Here is a 17,615-nt window from a genome sequence, read left to right on the forward strand (position 1 = left end):
TGATTGGCTGTCATTATGTTTGGGCTTGTTTAGCATAAGCTGATTGGCTCCCATTGGAGTTGGGCGGGCTAAGTAAGGAGCGGTGAGGAGAGGAGAGGTGAAAATGGAGGAGCATGTGAGAGTTCTCGGCACAATGAATGGAAAATTTACTTTTCAAAAACGACCTGACGGCACTATTGATAAAAGTAGAGTGTTGTGCCTAATTTGTAAAGAGTTTGCTGACCACCGAAGCAGCTCAAGTTTAGCCTCTCACATTCATGAAAAGCACCCAGTCACGAGTGCATCCACAGCTAATGTTAGCACCGAAAGCGTTAGCAATATAGCGAGCTAAAGCAAAGCTCTTCACCAAACTAAACTCGAGGAGAACATCCCGCATACAAGGCATGAAGTCAGCATAGTTGCTGTGTCCTCAGTAGCCTACCAGAAGTGGTTGATGTTTATTTCAGCACTTTATTTATGATGAACAATGTTATTTCTGAAGTGCGAATTTACAGCACTGTGATTTAAGGCGCTCTTATTTATTTTTTATTATCCGAAGCAAGGTCAATGTTGACTACTTGTATTGCTCAGAAAAATGTTCTTACTGTTTTTGATATGCTAACATAAGCACTTTTTATGGACCTGATGTTCTATTTTTATTTTTATTTTATTATTTGGAGATTTACCAAAAAAACAACAGTGATATTCCCCCTGGTGGTCGAAACTATAGGTTGCCTCAATAATGTAATGAATTAAAAATGAAAATAGGGGTTTACTCCACACTTTTTAGATGAGATTAAAATATAGATTAATTAGATCAATTCTTTACAGATCATAATTAATTAATCTCATTTTAATCTCTCTTTTTCATCGTTTCACAGCAGTAGTTACAATGCCAATAGCGGGTTGTTGTTCTGCCCTGTGACCTGCATGGGGTCCGCTTCCAGCATCTTAGGTAATTTCGCAGGTCTCAGAACTTGAGCGTACATGGTCTCACTCGGTCCTTTGTGATGTCCCACCAAAGAGTAGGTAGAGTTCGGACTAGTGCCATTATCGATATCATTGCCATACACATTTGGTTCCAGGTTGATCTGCGAGCAAATCAAATAAAAAATGTTAAACTGTAATTTGGTTTCTGTGCACATTGTAAGATTCAAGGACTTACTTGACATCCTTCAGGTGTTCTGGTGGCCTGTCTTTCTCTTCCTGAAGGGTATTTGCACAAGTCACTTGTCAATATTTTCACGGCGTCCTCGCAGTTGTATGACCACAAAACAATTTCGGAAAAGGTGTAAGGGTTTGGATAAGGAGCGAAGGGTTCGGTTCTGGGGACAGAAGTTTGGCTCCACTGTGGTAAATTGGACTTGGATGATTGTTTTTTTGTTTGTTTTGTTTCTTGTTAATTGAACATAAAAACATTGCAGTGTCAGGGGCAGAGTAACTGGTACTTGCGTTTATGTCAGAGGGTTTATGGTTCAGACTGGCGTTAGGGAATGATGGTGAGGTACGAGGGCAAATGTGTGTTCACTGTTAGGACTGGGGATGCAGGGATTCAGAAAACTTTAGGATTTACAGTCGATTAAATGCTACTGGTATTGATGCAGGGGAAACCAGGGTTTGGGTGTGACGATAAGGCGTTTGAGAGGTTCAGTATTGAGATTAAATGATGCAAGTATTAGGGTAAAGGAGGCAAAAATTGGGACTGCAGTTGGGGTCTAAGAACAAGAGAATAGATGTAGGATTTCGATTAAATCGTGGGTCAGGGGACTATGTTTATGTTTAGGTTTAAGATTTGGATTAAATGGCACTCGGATTAGTGTAAGGGAACCAATGATTTAGACTACGGTAAGGGTAGGAGTACAAGGGGTTCTGATTGGTTTTCTACACAAGATGAAATGTCACTTGGGTTCTTGTAAGGGGCACCTTGGGTAGGACTAGGTTTAGGGTAAGGTGCTCGTCATCAGTTAACACCTTCGGGATTTGAGTAGAGCAACAATGAGAAAAACTTACTTCTTAAAGCAAATCTTATAAGAGCAAGACCAAGGGCAAGGCCAAATACTAATGGTATCCAGATCCAGGTAAAGCTTGAGATTTCTTTGGGTACTGTGGAAAAGAGAAAAAAAGGAAATCAACTTTTTAAGCCCGTTATACGGTGGTTAAAAAGCGTAAGCTTTTTTTTTTCCTAGCTGGTTTTCATAAGCAGCACAGGATCGCTGTGTGAAACTATGTGTGGCCACATACAATATGCTACATTCACTGAGTTTTCTACCATTCTGGATCTGCTGCACCAGTTTTGCAGGATCTCTTCATGAAAGCGACCACAAATAGAAATCTTGCCTTTGCTGGGTTCTGCATAACAACAGACAACAGACCGCTAGATTCCAGATGTACCGCATACTATGTACTCACCATGTTGCCGGCAGACTTGTTGAAGAGCCTTTGCCTCCTTCATCTCGCTAACCTGGTTGCTGTGCCGGCACACGATAGAGGAATTTAAGATGAAGGCCGCGAGATGCCAATCTGCATTTGACAGCTCGCCTCCATCCTGTGCAGTGCAGTTAGCATGTCGGCATTCAAACGTGGCGTTGAGGTGAGCTTTGTTGGTCCGACAGGTCACCGTCAAGTTACATGAGTCTGAGTCGGCAAACAGTGACACCACCTCCAGCTTGACGGGAGATACTGCGGCTGTAAAATCGATTCGTTAGTATACAGGTGGAAAAGTTTTGCAGAGGCAGAAATAATGTTCTTGGGTCAGTGTGACCCAGGGAATGTTTGACTGCCCATTGACATTCAGGTCGAGGAAACGGCTATAATCGCCCTAGGTCAAATTGATCTGCTCCGTTCTTTTCTCAGGTACTGTGATGATGATGTATAATACAGCGGTGGTTGTTTTAAAGTGCTCTATAAAATACAGTTGAGTTGAGACCCAGGGCAGTCTGGTGTTACACTTCTTGAATTTCTCAGTAGCAATGTTTCTGGGTCATTTTGACCCTGGGTATTTCTTAACACTCCTGTTACAATATACTTTTTCATTGACTGCCATTATCCTGGGTCAATTTGACTGGAGGCATGATGCATTTTTAAGAACACCAATCATGTTCTTGGGTCACTTTGACCCAGGGCATATTTAACACACCGGTATGTTTGTTTTTTGCACCGGTAATGTTTGTGGGTCATGGATTTCATGACACTGGACTTATGTTCCTGGGTCAGTTTGAGCCGAGGGACAATGCATTTTTTTTTCATAAACAACAATGATGATCCTGAGTGAATTTGACTGTAGCCATGTTGAACTCCCTATGATGTTTTGTTTCCCAAGAACAGCATTAATATATGTGGCAATTACCGTATTTTCACGACTGTAGGGCGCCATTAAAAGTCTTAAATTTTCTCCAAAATGGACAGGACGCCTTATAATGCGGTGCGTGTTGTGTATGTGCCGAGTTCCAAAGCCTGACTGAGAGCACTTCTGGCCGACACGCTGTTTATATAGAGAAAAGGTGGACGTGAGTGACGACAGGCATGCATGCGGAAGTCCGCCAATGAGTGATAAGAGGAAGCAAAGGGCCCGCCCTTAGCAGGTACCAGTCGCCAATGAGTGAAGGGTAGGCGTGTAAGAGGACGCTAAAGGCATGCCTCTAGCAGGTACCAATCGCATGAGTACATTGTAAAATGGCTAAATAAAGTACAACCGAACTCAGTTTTGCTTCCGTTGCCTTTTTAAAAACATGTTTTTAGCGTGTGTCCGTATGTCTTAGCTGCTACCGTATGCTTTAAGCTAACGTGTTTTTAGCCTGCGTGCATGCATGCCGTATGTTTAAGCTGGCGTATGTTTTACCATGCCTGGCTGCGGCCAATAATACAGTGCGTTTTGTGTATGTGTCAAATACAGAAATAGCACCCGTTACTGAGACTACGCCCAACAATACGGTGCGCCGAATGGTCGTGAAAATACGGTAATCAAATTGACCCGGGGCATCTTTAAGACTGTAGGTATTTTTTTGTTGTTGATATTCCTTGAACATTTTTCACTCTCCTTCCATTTCAGGAAGTGCAAGAAACTTTCTGGGTCAAAAAGCCCCTGGACATCAACATCTTTTCAATCAATGACATACCTTGAATGTGAAGTTTGTATTCAGCCAGCTTATTGTCATTACCACTGAGTACTGCAGTGTAAAGTCCAGCGTCCGGCTCTTGTACATTTTTTAATACAAAGGAAAAGTTTTTGAGTACCACTACTCTTCCGTGGTAGGTGGAATATATTTTTGTGTTTGTTTTATTTTTGTCTGATCTAAAAATGTCCAAACTTCTATTGAACTTCCAAAAGAAGAGGTCTCCGTCCGGCGTAAAAACTACAGGCTTCTTTACATCCAAACCGACATCAGCTCCAAGCTTGACAAACTTGCTCTCTGCTGCAGACCCTTGAAAAAAATCAATGACAACAATCATAAATAACAACACCGGAATAAAACAACCTCGCAATATAACAATTGAATAACTGATCACCAAAATGTTTAAATTATATTTAGCCTTTTTTTCCAGAAGGGGTTTGGGGGGGACATTTGATTTAAAATGTAATTTGATCTTTGTAAATTGTCCTCCAAGAAAAAAAGACATTTTCTTGGAAAACAATACATATTTATTGTACTGTTATCTTTTTTAAAGCAAATATTACTTTTTTCTTCCATCATAACATTTATCAAGGGAAAAAAATGATAACTTCTCTCCTTGGAAAAATTTGAAATCGATTTTTGCCACTTAACATTTTTTACAAATAGCTTTTATTTTTATCCATCCACTCATTTTCTGATCTGCTTATCCTCTTGATGGTCGCAGGGGCATGATGTAACCTACCCAACACAAATTGCAACAGTTTTTAAAAAAAATTCATTTATTGTTGTGTTTGTTTGTTTGTTTATTTATTTGAGAATTTATGAAAAAAGATCTCCCCTTAATCTTCTTTTTTACAGGGTTCCCACAGGTCCTTAAAGTTAATAAAAAATCCATTAAAAAAAGAAGTTGTAAAACTATGTTCTTAATTGTCCTTAATTTTCAGGGAAAGCTTCTAAAATCAATAAAAATCTTTTAAGAATTAACCTGTGTTGTTCATTTCATTTGTGTATGTCATTTCCCCCCACCCTTCCAATGAACAGTTTTGTCGGAAAATGCGCCTGGCGCCCTTCCCCTCAAACCCCGCTTCCTGGTTCCCGCTCTGCTTTTTCCGCTGTCTCCGATCAGTTCCGATGATGATCACGTGAGCACTTTGGGTCATTTCGGGCCAATTTGACATCCAGTATGTCAAATAAAGTGTTAGCTGATTGCCGCTAAAAATAAAGATGTGTCCTTCCTTCCAGCAATGATTTGAACACCAGTTCAGTGATATGTGGCTTTCTGTTCATTAAATCCACCGTGAATCACCTGCTGAATGGAGAAAAAGTCCTTCAAAAATGGCTAAATTTGCCCAGAAAAGTCCTTAAAAGGTCCATAAATAAAAAGCAAGTGGAAGCATGGGAACCCTGTAACCACATTTTACTCTACTTGCGAGTATAAAATTATTTTTAGGTGGGGGGAAAAAAAAAGCAAAAAAACTATTCAAAAGTGATTTCTTTGTACTATTGAAACATTCTTGAATCGTATTTTTCCTTTTAAATATCACATTGTAATATTGCTGCTTTTTAAAATAAATAATTTTTTAAAAACTTTTTTAAAACTTGTTTGTGGAATATTACGATTGGTTTCCTTCTCAGATGAAATGCAACGTTCGATTTTTCAAGTTTTATTCTCACAAGATTCTGATGTTTATTAAAAAAAGTCATACTTTTCAGTTTGTTTTTTTTTTTTAAATGCATTTCCCTTTCAAATCGAGTTTTTAAAAAAAGTCAATGAGAAGAGGAACTCGGTTATTAGAACAGGAAGCGTGGTTAGACACACTGCAAGCGCCGTTTCTTTTTGAATGCCTTATCTGGGGAAACATACATTAAACATGACGAGAACTCTCAAGTTTCATTTGCCCAGAAGTGCAGCTTACGCTTTCAAAAAAAATTCCTATTTGAGTGTTTTCATGCAAATAAAAGAGAAGCCAAACCAGACAAATGTGGTTTCGTTGCCAGTTGCACGTGTCACATCATTAGGTAACGTCACAAATTCAAAGTTGCTCAATTGTTTTTGTGCCAAATATTGTCCAGTTGGACAAGCACCCCTCTGACAAAATACTTCTCACTGCCTTGTGTACTTGGTATAATTCTTGAGTCATTTTGTATCATCCGTCTGGTCTCTGTGGTGTACAAGGGGTAAGTGAAAAAGGCATTTTTTAAAAAAATCTAATAAAATGGTTTCATCAGAAAATAAAATGTTTTTTTTTTCCTCCCCAAAACAACAACTCATTCTCCCAAAACATTTTTTACTTTTTTTGCTTTCTTTTCGTCACACACACTTTTTTTCACCACAGCTGTTGTTGTGGCTCCATAGACATCACAGTAAACTCTGCATTTTCCCTACACTTCAATGGAAAGTTTCCTGGGCGGTTCCTACTGGCACTGAGCCAAACAACTCAAGAAAACAGATGCGCTTACCTTGCGTTTTACGTATTTGTAGCAGAGAAAATAACAGAAACACAACCAGCGCCATGTCGCTTCAGGAAGGAAGATCTTTGTTTCAAACGCGGAAGAGGATTACAGTATGGCCAATGAAGGAAAAAATAAAAAATAGGCTGTCAAGCTTCTCACAGAATTCTGATTTTAAAGTCAGAATTCTGAGATTAAAGTCTCAGAATGGAAAAATCTAACTATGCGACGCTTCAATTTGCTTTCAGTTGACTCAAGAAGACTCCACTCACGGAGTAGCACAAAACGCAACACCCAGGACTGGCGTCCTGTGTAGCCACCCACCCCATCATGACAACAAACAGGCAGTTGCGGTAAACTCTTATTCACATTTGCTTACATTGGTGTCAACTTTGTTTAAACCTGTATTTAAATTAGCAGCCTGGGGATTTCTGTTAGAGTGTGACTTTATCTCTGACAGTACAGTATTTACTTAGAGTTGGGACTGCAAACAAAATGTCACGAGTTTTTTTTTTTTTTTTTTTTAAACAGAATTACCGGTACACATCGTCAAGTAATGACAAAAGCTTGCATTTACTGGCCACTTTATGAGAAAATAAGAATGCTTGAAGGTGAGTCGTCAAATTTGGCCAACAAAAATTCAAACTTTTGGCAATTTGGTGTTGGGCATCTCTCCAGTATACAAGGACCAAATTTTGGAGGAAAGTGGACAAAAACTATTGATGGAGTTCACCTTTCATAGTGTTGGAAATGGTAAAAATTGGACTTCAATGGATTCTTGAAATTAAATTGGTTGACTTCCAATGTCCTTTCAGACATGGATTTTTGAGACTTTTTTTTTTTTTTTGGGTGGTTGTTCCTGTTAGATTTCATGTTGCTATGTGGAAATAAATGGCTTTGGGGGGGGCTACATTTTCAAAAACAAAAAACACTCAGAGGGAGGGAGCGCTCCCAAGCCAATTTCTACCTCAAGGCTAATGTGGCCAGTAAATGTAAGTGAATGTACATTGTTTACTTAGCGACTATCACAAAGTCTTCAAAAGTGCTTTTTTGCCATACATTTTACATGAGCAACACAAACTGAAAACAGTCACTTTAACATTGAGACTGAAAACATACACACAAACTGACAGTGAAACAAGAGGAAACCGGTAACAGGTGTCTGGGGGAAAGTGTGTGGGTGGGGACATTTTTTTTTGATAACCTGTTTCCAACAACTGTGTCAATATTTGAATTTCCAACTGAAGGCTGCCATTGACTTCCGATAACCACACACATGCACTATTGTCTCATGGAAAACACCACACGCAAGGTTAGACGTTAGTGTTTTTTGTTAAAGTTCCTAAAATATTTTATATTTTTTCTGATGTCAAGTCTGTACACATACACAGATATTTAAAAAGAAGGAGAAAGAAAAAGCCACTCTCTTCAGGACGCAAAAAATAATAATAATAATCTGATGTTATATTCAGTCGTGTTTTCTGCACACATTTTTTGCATCTGCGGCTTATGTGGAGAGCAAATGTCCCTAAGTGCTTTTATACAGTACAATACTGTTGTGCAAATTTTTTATATAGTTTGGTGTTTTGGGGGGTGGTGTCTGGAACAGATTAGTTGTGTTGCCATTCATTTCAATGGAGAAAAATATGTGATGAGTGTTTTGAGGCACAAGTATGGTCACGGAATGAAGTAAACTCTTATTTCACGGCACAGCTGGATTCTCTCAAAAAATGTGATATTATGAAAATAAATCAACTACTCCAACAGAAATTTAAAAAATGATGTTTGTAATATTGTAACTTTTTTCAAAAAGATACCTTGTTTTTTTGCCCCCCCCCACCCCCCCAAAAAAATAGTGTATTTTTATAAAAATAACGACTTTTCTTATGGGATTTTTTTTTTTTTTTTTTAGAAAATAAATCTCCAAAAATACAGTGTGGGCCAAAAGTAGGCTTGTACTTGCAGGTTACATTTTCAGAGCTAAAACATTTTATTACAATTACCTATATGATATGAATTTGTTAAAAATGAACATTTTTAACACAATTTAATCCCTAAATACTCCATGAACATCGCAACATTCCTCAAACCTTTCCAGAACACTTTGACACACAATATAAATGTTAAAATCCAAAGTCATATATACAACTTTATTCTACGAAGATTTTAAGACGTTATATTATTTTACAAACTCTGACTCTTTCAAACAAGAGTCAGACTTTTGTCTGAAAATGTAATGCTTCATTCTCATGACATTACTTTCCTCCAAAACACAACTTTATTCTTGTAAAACAATTAAGTCTTCTTCCAAGAACAGTCTGATTTTATTTAAACTAAAAATATATTCTTATTGTGCCCCCCCCCTCCAAAATAACTTTATTCCTGGAATATCAAGACTTTTGTTCATGATCCTAATTACAGCATACGAATATTTTTACATGTGACGTTTTCTTCCCCAAAGAGCAACTTTATTCTTGTAGTGTTGTCTTGTATTCTTAGTATTTTATTTGGACTCTTTCTCGTGTGGCATCAATATTCCTTCTTATATCCTCATTTAAAAGCCTTTGTATTTTGAAAGGTGTCCAGTAAATGCCACCCCGACAGGGGGGCGCTCTGAGGCCATTTCAGGTAATCAGAAGCCAGAAAGAAGTCACTTGTAGAAAGGCACAATGATAATGCCGGCTCGTCGAGTGGAGCTTCCAGATAATTTTTTTTGAAGTGCACGCCAAAGCAACGGGGGGTGCGGTCATCCCTACCAGAAGGCCAATTGTAGATATTGACAAAGTGTTAGAATACAAAACAAGAGTTTACACTGAAAATATATGAAGGAAAAATATGGAGTTTGGACAAAAGAGTAGGGAAGGCAACAGGAAGTGAAAATGGGGGAGTTTGGACTAAAACATTGGCACATCTGAAAAGGAGTGAAAATGTGGAATTTGGACAAAAAAAAATGGCACAAATCTAGGAAGTGAAAATGGGAGGATAGGAAAAAAGTCCTGAGATACTTACAGGAAGCGAAAATAGGGAAATGTTGGGGAACAAAAAGAATCGGCACACTTGGCGTAAATGAAAATGTGGAATTTGAAAAGAATGGGTATACCTGCAGGAAGTGAAAATGGGCAGTTTCGACAAAAGAATTGGCACGCTTAAGACAAGTAAAAATGTGAAATTTGGGGGGATGTGTTGCGCACCTCCAGGAAGTGAAAATATGGAGTTTGCATAAAAGTATTGGGACTCTGACAAGAAGTGAAAATGTGCAGTTTGGACAAAAGACTTGAGACCAGTCCGGTGGTGATGGGCAAAATGAATTCATGACGCGATGCTTCGTTCACATGAGGTCCTCTACTGACACTTGCTGTTCAGTGGCAAGTATTGAAGATGAAATTTTGAAATGCTTTTCGGTATCATGAAAGTATGTCGCAATATGGCAAAAGCCAATTGGTTTGCACATGGTTTTAAGCAATTTGGCTTCATTTGCTCTCTGGTATCATCAAGCTGTAAGCAAAATGTATACACAGAATAAAATAAGTTTGTATGCCAACAGTGACTGAAGGACCGCAAGTAGCAGTAGTGCAGTTTTAGCAGTAGGAGTGTAGTGAAACATGGTGTGAGTAAAACATAATATAGTGAGTCCAATGTTGATGAATCACCTTAAAGTACTTTTTTAAAACTGTTCAGCATCCACGAGGTTCAAACTTGCGACCTGTCGCTCTGTCAACTGTGCCATATGAACATTTGACTTTTACAAAGACCAAAAGTATTTAAAAAGAAAATGAGTGAAAACAACTCATGTCCAGTATGACTCCCCAATTCGACAACTAAATTTCAGCTCACTACAAACACCGACAACACGTGGAAAGGTCTCCGGCGTTATGAGACAACAATACGTTGAATGAACCAATGATATATTCCAGACAAACCGAGACCTCGTTTGTCATCGTTCAGTTTTTTTGGGGGGGAGACGCACCGAATATGCGCTTCATTTGGCACACCCATTTTTGCTCGAGACACAAGTCCCGCTTCATCTGGCCCATCACTACCCTCCTGGAAGTGAACGTGTGGCTGTTTGACAAAAGTATTGGGACACCTGAAACAGTATACATTTGTTACCGTTGTTCTTTCTTCTTTAAAAGAACCTCTGCCACCACTCGCCAGTTTATTTTTCAGTGCCGTTTGATTTTCCATAGTTTGTGCTCAGGTTCTGTGAGGCAGACGGCACCGCAGTCCACAAACGAGTCCCATATCAGGTTTTCACACGTTGCTAATGCGAACGCTGACACGGCCTCGCTCCTCCCGGTAGCTTTGCTCCAAGCGGATCTTCTCCGGGTCGGAGCCGTCGGCGTGTTTCCCACCGCCGTTGCTCTGGTAGCCGTGTCGCTGGCCCTCTGACGGCTTGAAGACGGGCTGCGCCTTGCTCTTGGCCACCTTGTCGAAAAAGGCGAAGTCGGCCACGTATTTGCCCGATGGCGACAGGGAGACCACAGGAGGGAACTCATAGCCCCACAGGATCTCGTCGGGCAGGTAGGAGGTGCGAACCTGGCAGGTGGCCGACGTGGGCTCCACTGTGGCGCTTAGGATGACCAGCAGCTCAAAGTCGGCCAATTCCGGATCAGTCCAGCCGCCGCCTGGATGGAAATGGATATGACTTAACCTAGTTAGGATTATAGACTGTTTCTCATTGAGTCGCTGATGGTGTGGTGGTACACATGCCGGAGTTGTGTGCGGGCAGCGTGGGATCGGTTCCCACTCAGCGGCAGTGTCAATGTGGGTGTGAATGATCATTTGTCTCCATATGTGCCCTGCGACTGACTGCCAACCAGTTCAGGGTGTAGTTTACCTTCCGCCCAAAGTCAGCTGGGATAGGCCCCAGCACGCCCGCGACCCTCGTGAGGATAAGCAGATTATGGAATGGATGGACTTTTTCTTTTCAGAAAAAAATATTTTAAAAACAGCAAAGAAATGTTCCCCAAAAAAGACAGAATTTGCATGTGATTAAAAATAATTCTCACGGTTTTGTAACATGATCAACGTGAACTTGTGAGATATATTTTTTATTTAAGTTTATTTAGACTGACTTTTTCTCTGAAAAACGTGTCATTGTGACTGCCGCCACCCCCGCCCCTCCCCCCTCCAAAAAAAAAACCCTAACTTCCCACAAAAAAAGTCCAAAATGTCAAAATGGAAAATGTTCTCCCTTTCAAAGACTATTACCACGGGTTAAAATAAATGACAAAAATTAGTCTTTCTGAAATGGAAATGTGACTTATTTGCAGAACGCACCCTTGGCCGCCCAGGCCCTCAGAGGGCTGTCATCGTCGATGACATGGTAGAAAGTGAGTGGCAGGATGAGGAAGGGGCTGTCGCTGGAAGTGTCCACCTGGAAGGCCACGTTCCTCTGGTCCAGGCGAACCGTCTCGCCCTCCTTCGTCAAAGACGACTGGAGCAGCTTACCCGTCACCTGGACAAATGCCCGGCGCTCATTGTGAACATGTAATCAGCTTTGAACTTACTTGCTCACAAACAAGGTGAAATATTGATGTTGACTCTTCCTCAAAAGAAGACAAACGCTTGATGATTCGCTTTCTTACAGAATCAAAAACAAATGTTGCACTGACCTATCAAAGGAAGACAATCTATTGATGTTTTTGTTTTCCGAGAAAGAAGACAACAAACTGATGTTGTACTTTCCTAGGAATACAAATTATTCATGTTACCGTTTCCGAAAAAGAAAACTAATGACTGATAAAGAGAAACTCCCAATGTTGGACTTTCTGAAAAAGAAAAACTATTGGTGTCACACTTTCACTAAAAGACAAACGACTGAAATTGCAATTCCCTAAAAAGAAGACAAGCTACTAATGTTGCACTTTTGTTAACACACACACACACACACACACACACACACACACACCAATGCTGCATTTTCCTTTAAGAGACAAACTAATTTTTTGGCACTTCTCTAAACTATTAACGTTAACCTTTCCCAAAAAGAAGGCAAACTACTTATGTTGTGCTTTCTGAAAAAAAAACGAACCGGCTAACGTTGAACTCTCCGAAAAAGAAGAAAAACAATTTACATCAGACTTTCCCTAAAAGGAAGACAAACCGCTGACTTTACTTTCCGAAGAAAAATAGAAATTAAACGAAACCAAAAAGAGAAACTACGAATGTCAGTTTACTAAAAAGAATCGAAACTACTAATGTTGTGCTATCCCCCGGAAAATAGAAGACAAAAATTTATGATGTTGGACTTTCCCTTCAAAGACAAACTGCTCTTTCCTAAAAAACTTTGCTTTCCTAAAAAGAAGACCAAAAAACTGCCAATGTTACACTTTCCTAAGAATACAATGTCTTTTAATACTTTTAATTTTTCACTTTCCTAAAAAGAAGAAAAGCTTCTGATGTGATTTCATGAAAAGAAAAACTACCGGTTCGAATGATGCACTTACCAAGCAAAAGACAAATTGCCGATGTTGCCCTCTCCCTTAAGAGACAAAGTTCTTTGTTGCACTTTCCTTAAAAATGAAAAAAACTAACTACTACTGTTTCAAGACAAACCACATATGTTGCACTTTCCCTAAAAAGAAGATAACTGCCGTATTGATGTTGCAATTTCCTCAAATTAAATAAATATATGAATAAATAAATAGATATCGTTTAAACAAAGAAAAGTAAAGAAAGACGACTGATGATGCAGTTTCCTCATAAAGAATACAAACTTTTTGTGTCTCACTTTCCGTAAAGGAAGACGCACTGTGTGAATGGATTGATTTTTCAAGCACTTTGGGTTACATTTTTTTGCATGTTTTTTTTTTTTTTTTTTTAATAAATTAAGACTGCATGCTCGTGTCACAGGGGTGTTGCGCTTGGTCAAAAAGAAGAAAAGTCTGGTGGGCACTTGCCTGACAGCCAAGGAGGAGGCTCTTGCGCATGTTGGCCACCCTGATCATGAGGCACGGGCGTCCCTCCTGGCTCGACACCACGGCGTGCTGGCTGAACTTGACCGTCTCGCCTCGCTTCTTCGGACGCGCCACCTGAGCTCCCACACCACAGAACATTCACACAAAACTCTTGCAGCACCGGCAAAAATACAGTGCGGCTCAGGCTCTGGCTAGCAGATGTCGTGGCGAGCGCTTTTGCCGTTTGTACTGTATAGCATATCATAGCAATGAAGCCATGTTATTAGTAGTATTATAATTATTTTTTCGAAAAACGATCCTGTTACAAAAACGTTTTTGAATTTTAGAAAGTCATAATTTGTGTGGTGGAAAAAAAGTTGTCATGTTACGACAGTAAGTCTTATTTTGGAAGAAAATGTTAGATTTTTTTTGTTTCAATTGTAATCTCAAGAGATTCACATTTTTTCAAATAAAAGTATTTTTCTTTGGGGGTTTTTGTGGCAATTTGTATATTTTGAGAAAAAAAGTCTCCACATTTTAAACCTTTTTTATGAAAAAGTTCATTATTTTCGTAAGCAATGTAATACTCAACAGAGATATTTTTAGAAAAAAAATAATTTAAAAAAATCATTCTGACAAGAATAAAATGTTATTGTTTTCCAAAAAAAGTTGAAATATAATGAACACAGTGTCGTGTGTATTTTTATGTTATAATGCCATAATTTGTGAGAAAAAAAAGTCATAGTCTTACGACAAATCTGCTTTGGAGAGCAAGTTAGATATTTCAATCAAATTGTAATCGCAACCTTTTTTCAAATCGAAAAAATTGCTTTGTCATACTTTATGTCATTTCCATAGTTTGAAAGAAAATCATAAAATTCTGACAAGCAGTCTTGTTTTTTCGTCACTATTTGATGATTGTGGACGGCAAATGTATCCATTAGCCAGCAATAAACATGCATCTGCTGTATTGAGCGAGTCATTTTGCTCGCCGTTCTAATTTTTTTCTCTGATTGCAGAGGTGCCCCTTCTCAGGCGGACGCACCCCTACCACTTTGCGTGCCAGCTAGCGTTCACGCCAAAGCCTTCACCTTAGCCAGGAACGTTCCGGTGATGAAGATCTCCATGAGCGTGGTGATGAGCAGCTGGATGATGAGCAGGACGATGGCGACGGGGCACTCCTCGGTGATACAGCGGAAACCGTAGCCGATGGTGGTCTGCGACTCCAGCGAGAAGAGGAAGGCGCCCGTCAGCGTCTGCATCTGCATCACGCATGGAGTGTGGTTGGATGGAGGCTCGAACTCTGCAACCACAATTGGATTTTTTTTGGGGGGGTGGAATCAGTAATTAAAAAAAAAAAAAATCCTCCAATTATGATGACTTTCTCTTAAAAAAAAAAGAAACATTCCGATGCTTCTTGAAAACAATTTGACTTAATTCTGCTTTCATGAACAAATGTATGGACAATTAAAACGATACATTATTTTCTAAATATTACAATGTTTCTTGGGGAAAAAAAAATATTCTTGGGCAGGCCTTCAAAAAAAACATTAATTTCTCACAAGATAGTGGAATTTTCCTGATATATATTTTTTTATTCAACATGAAAAACATTTTCAACTATTTTATAATAAAACTACAACTATATATTAGGGATGGGCAAGTACCGATAGCACTTGCTTTTTATTTATGGACTTTTTAAGGGCTAATTTAGCCATTTTTAAGGACTTTTTCTCCATTCAGCGAGGGATTCTACCATGCCTGTTAGTCGAATGGTTAGTACGTCGGCGTTGTGCTGCTCTGTCCTTCCTGTGCTTTCTCAAAAATGTGTGTGGCCGTGCATTTTCTGATCCTCTTCCCCACTCAACTATTCACATTAACACTCACACCGAGGGACAATATAGAGTATTCATTCCCTGCCTGGTAGTCGAATAGTTAGTTCGTTGGGTTCGATTCGGGCCATCCGGTGCGTTCTCAAAAATGTGTGTGGCTATCCATTTTCTGATCCTCTTCTCCGGGACACAACTATTCGCGCTCACACTCGCACCAAGGAACAAATCACAAAACGCCTTACAATATATGGCTGTTTTTTTCGGGAAAAAACGCCTTACTGCACATGGCCGTTTTTTTCGTCAAAAAAAGCCTTACTATACATGGTCGTTTTTCCGGCAAAAAATGCCTTACAAAACATGGTCTTTTTTTTCGGCTAAAAACGCCTTAGTATACATGGTCTTTTTTTCGGCTAAAAACGCCTTACTATACCTGGTCGTTTTTTTCGGCAAAAAACGCCTGAGTATACATGGTCGTTTTTGTCGGCTACAAACGCCTGAGTATACATGGTCGTTTTTTCCGGCTACAAACGCCTGACTATACATGGTCGTTTTTTTCGGCTAAAAACGTCTTACTATATACATGGTCGTTTTTTTGGGCAAAAAACGCCTTTCTATACATGGTCTTTTTTTTCAGTCCAAAACGCCTTACTATTCATGGTTGTTTTTTTGGGGCTAAAAACGCCTTACTATACATGGTCGTTTTTTTGGGCTAAAAACGCCTTACTATGCATGGTCGTTGTTTTCGGCTAAAAATGCCTTACTATATACATGGTATTTTTTTTTCGGCAAAAAACGCCTTACTATACATGGTCGTTTTTTCCGGCAAAAAATGCCTGACAATACATGGCCTTTTTTTTCGGCTAAAAACGCCTTACTATACATGGTCGGGTTTTTTTTTTTTTTTTGGCTAAAAACGCCTTACCATACATGATGGTTTTTTTCGGCTAAAAACACCTTACTATACATGGTCGTTTTTTTTGGGCTGAAAACGCCTTACTATACATGGCCTTTTTTTCGCCTTTCTATACATGGTCGTTTTTTCGGCAAAAAGCACCTTTGTTTACATGGTGGTTTTTTTCGGCTACAAAGGCTTTAGTATACATGGTCGTTTTTTTCGGCTAAAAACGCCTTACTATTCATGGTTGTTTTTTTTCGGGCTAAAGACGCCTGACTATAAATGGTCGTTTTTTTTTTCGGCAAAAAACGCCTTACTATACATGGTCGTTTTTTTGGTTGTAAAAACACCTTACGATACATGGTCTTTTTTTTCCGCCCAAAACGCCTTACTATACATGGTCATTTTTTTCGGCTAAAAACGCCTTCCGATACTTGGTCGTTATTTTCGGCAAAAAACGCCTTGCTATACATGGTTGTTTTTTCGGCAAAAAACGCCTTACTAAAAATGGTCGTTTTTTTTCGGTAAAAAACGCCTTACTATACATGGTCGTTTTTTCGGCAAAAAACGCCTTACTAAAAATGGTCGTTTTTTTCGGTAAAAAAACGCCTTACTATACATGGTCGTTTTTTTCGGCTGAAAACGCCTTACTATACATGGTCGTTTTTTTCGGTAAGTGACTGTGACTTGTCTTGCACTACATGCGTATTTGACATGCACTTTCGAGGGTTTCCAGGAAAAAGTAACTCAGTGTTGTATTCTCATACATAACTGAGCAGGGTTTGAACCGGGGTTGCTTGGACCGAATGCCGGCATGTATACCTCTACGCTACCAGTAACTGTGAACTGCAGCGCACTTTGGTCAGATACGATGCCATCTATTGAGGTTTCACGGGAAAATTACCGAAGTGTTTGGTGTTGTATTTTCACAAAAACGCCTTACAATACATGGTCGTTTTTTTTTGGGCTGAAAACGCCTTTCTATACATGGTCTCTTTTTTTCAGTCCAAAACGCCTTACTATACATGGTCGCTTTTTTTGGGGGGGCTAAAAATGCCTTACTATACATGGTCGTTTTTTTTCGGCTAAAAACGCCTTACTATACATGGTCGTTTTTTTTCGGCTAAAAACGCCTTACTATACATGGTCGTTTTTTTTCGGCTAAAAACGCCTTACTATACATGGTCGTTTTTTTTCGGCTAAAAACGCCTTACTATACATGGTCGTTTTTTTTTGGCTAAAAACGCCTTACTATACATGGGATTTGAACCGGGGTTGCCTGGACCGAATGCCGGTGTGTATACCTCTACACTACCAGTGACTGTTACTTGTCCTGCACTATAGGCGTATTTGACATGCACTTTCGAGGGTTTCCAAGAAAAACAACCAAGTGCTGTAGTTTCACAGATAACCGAGCAGGGTTTGAACCGGGGTTGCCTGGACCGAA

The 17,615-nt window shown here is 39.5% G+C and overlaps 2 protein-coding genes across 3 annotated transcripts in view; both read right to left on the reverse strand.

The window, feature by feature from the left end:
- Positions 1 to 848: 848 nt before the first annotated feature.
- On the reverse strand, positions 849 to 6,698 carry LOC109529524 (uncharacterized). 2 transcript variants are annotated; one of them, XM_019892950.1, is made up of 6 exons: positions 6,552 to 6,698; positions 4,095 to 4,400; positions 2,389 to 2,664; positions 1,990 to 2,082; positions 1,144 to 1,185; positions 849 to 1,072 (listed from the first exon to the last, which is right to left on the reverse strand). In XM_019892950.1, the coding sequence occupies exons 1-6, from the start codon at positions 6,604 to 6,606 to the stop codon at positions 867 to 869; spliced, it is 978 nt and encodes a 325-aa protein (XP_019748509.1). In that variant the 5' UTR covers positions 6,607 to 6,698; the 3' UTR covers positions 849 to 866. The 2 variants fall into 2 exon arrangements, with proteins under 2 accessions (XP_019748509.1, XP_019748510.1); XM_019892951.1 differs by lacking the exon at positions 4,095 to 4,400.
- A 3,972-nt stretch (positions 6,699 to 10,670) lies between these two features.
- The window catches only part of LOC109529513 (ATP-sensitive inward rectifier potassium channel 10-like), a 19,020-nt gene continuing 12,075 nt past the window's right edge, over positions 10,671 to 17,615 (reverse strand). The window contains exons 3-6 of the mRNA XM_019892919.1: positions 14,533 to 14,744; positions 13,445 to 13,576; positions 11,823 to 12,000; positions 10,671 to 11,167 (exon numbers count right to left, since the gene is read on the reverse strand). Coding sequence (XP_019748478.1) covers positions 10,794 to 11,167; positions 11,823 to 12,000; positions 13,445 to 13,576; positions 14,533 to 14,744 — 896 coding nt within the window. The 3' untranslated portion in view covers positions 10,671 to 10,793. The remainder of the gene's footprint in view (positions 11,168 to 11,822; positions 12,001 to 13,444; positions 13,577 to 14,532; positions 14,745 to 17,615) is intronic.

Source organism: Hippocampus comes, unplaced genomic scaffold (assembly GCF_001891065.2).
Source record: "Hippocampus comes isolate QL1 unplaced genomic scaffold, H_comes_QL1_v1.1 scaffold255, whole genome shotgun sequence".
Lineage (NCBI taxonomy): Eukaryota > Metazoa > Chordata > Actinopteri > Syngnathiformes > Syngnathidae > Hippocampus > Hippocampus comes.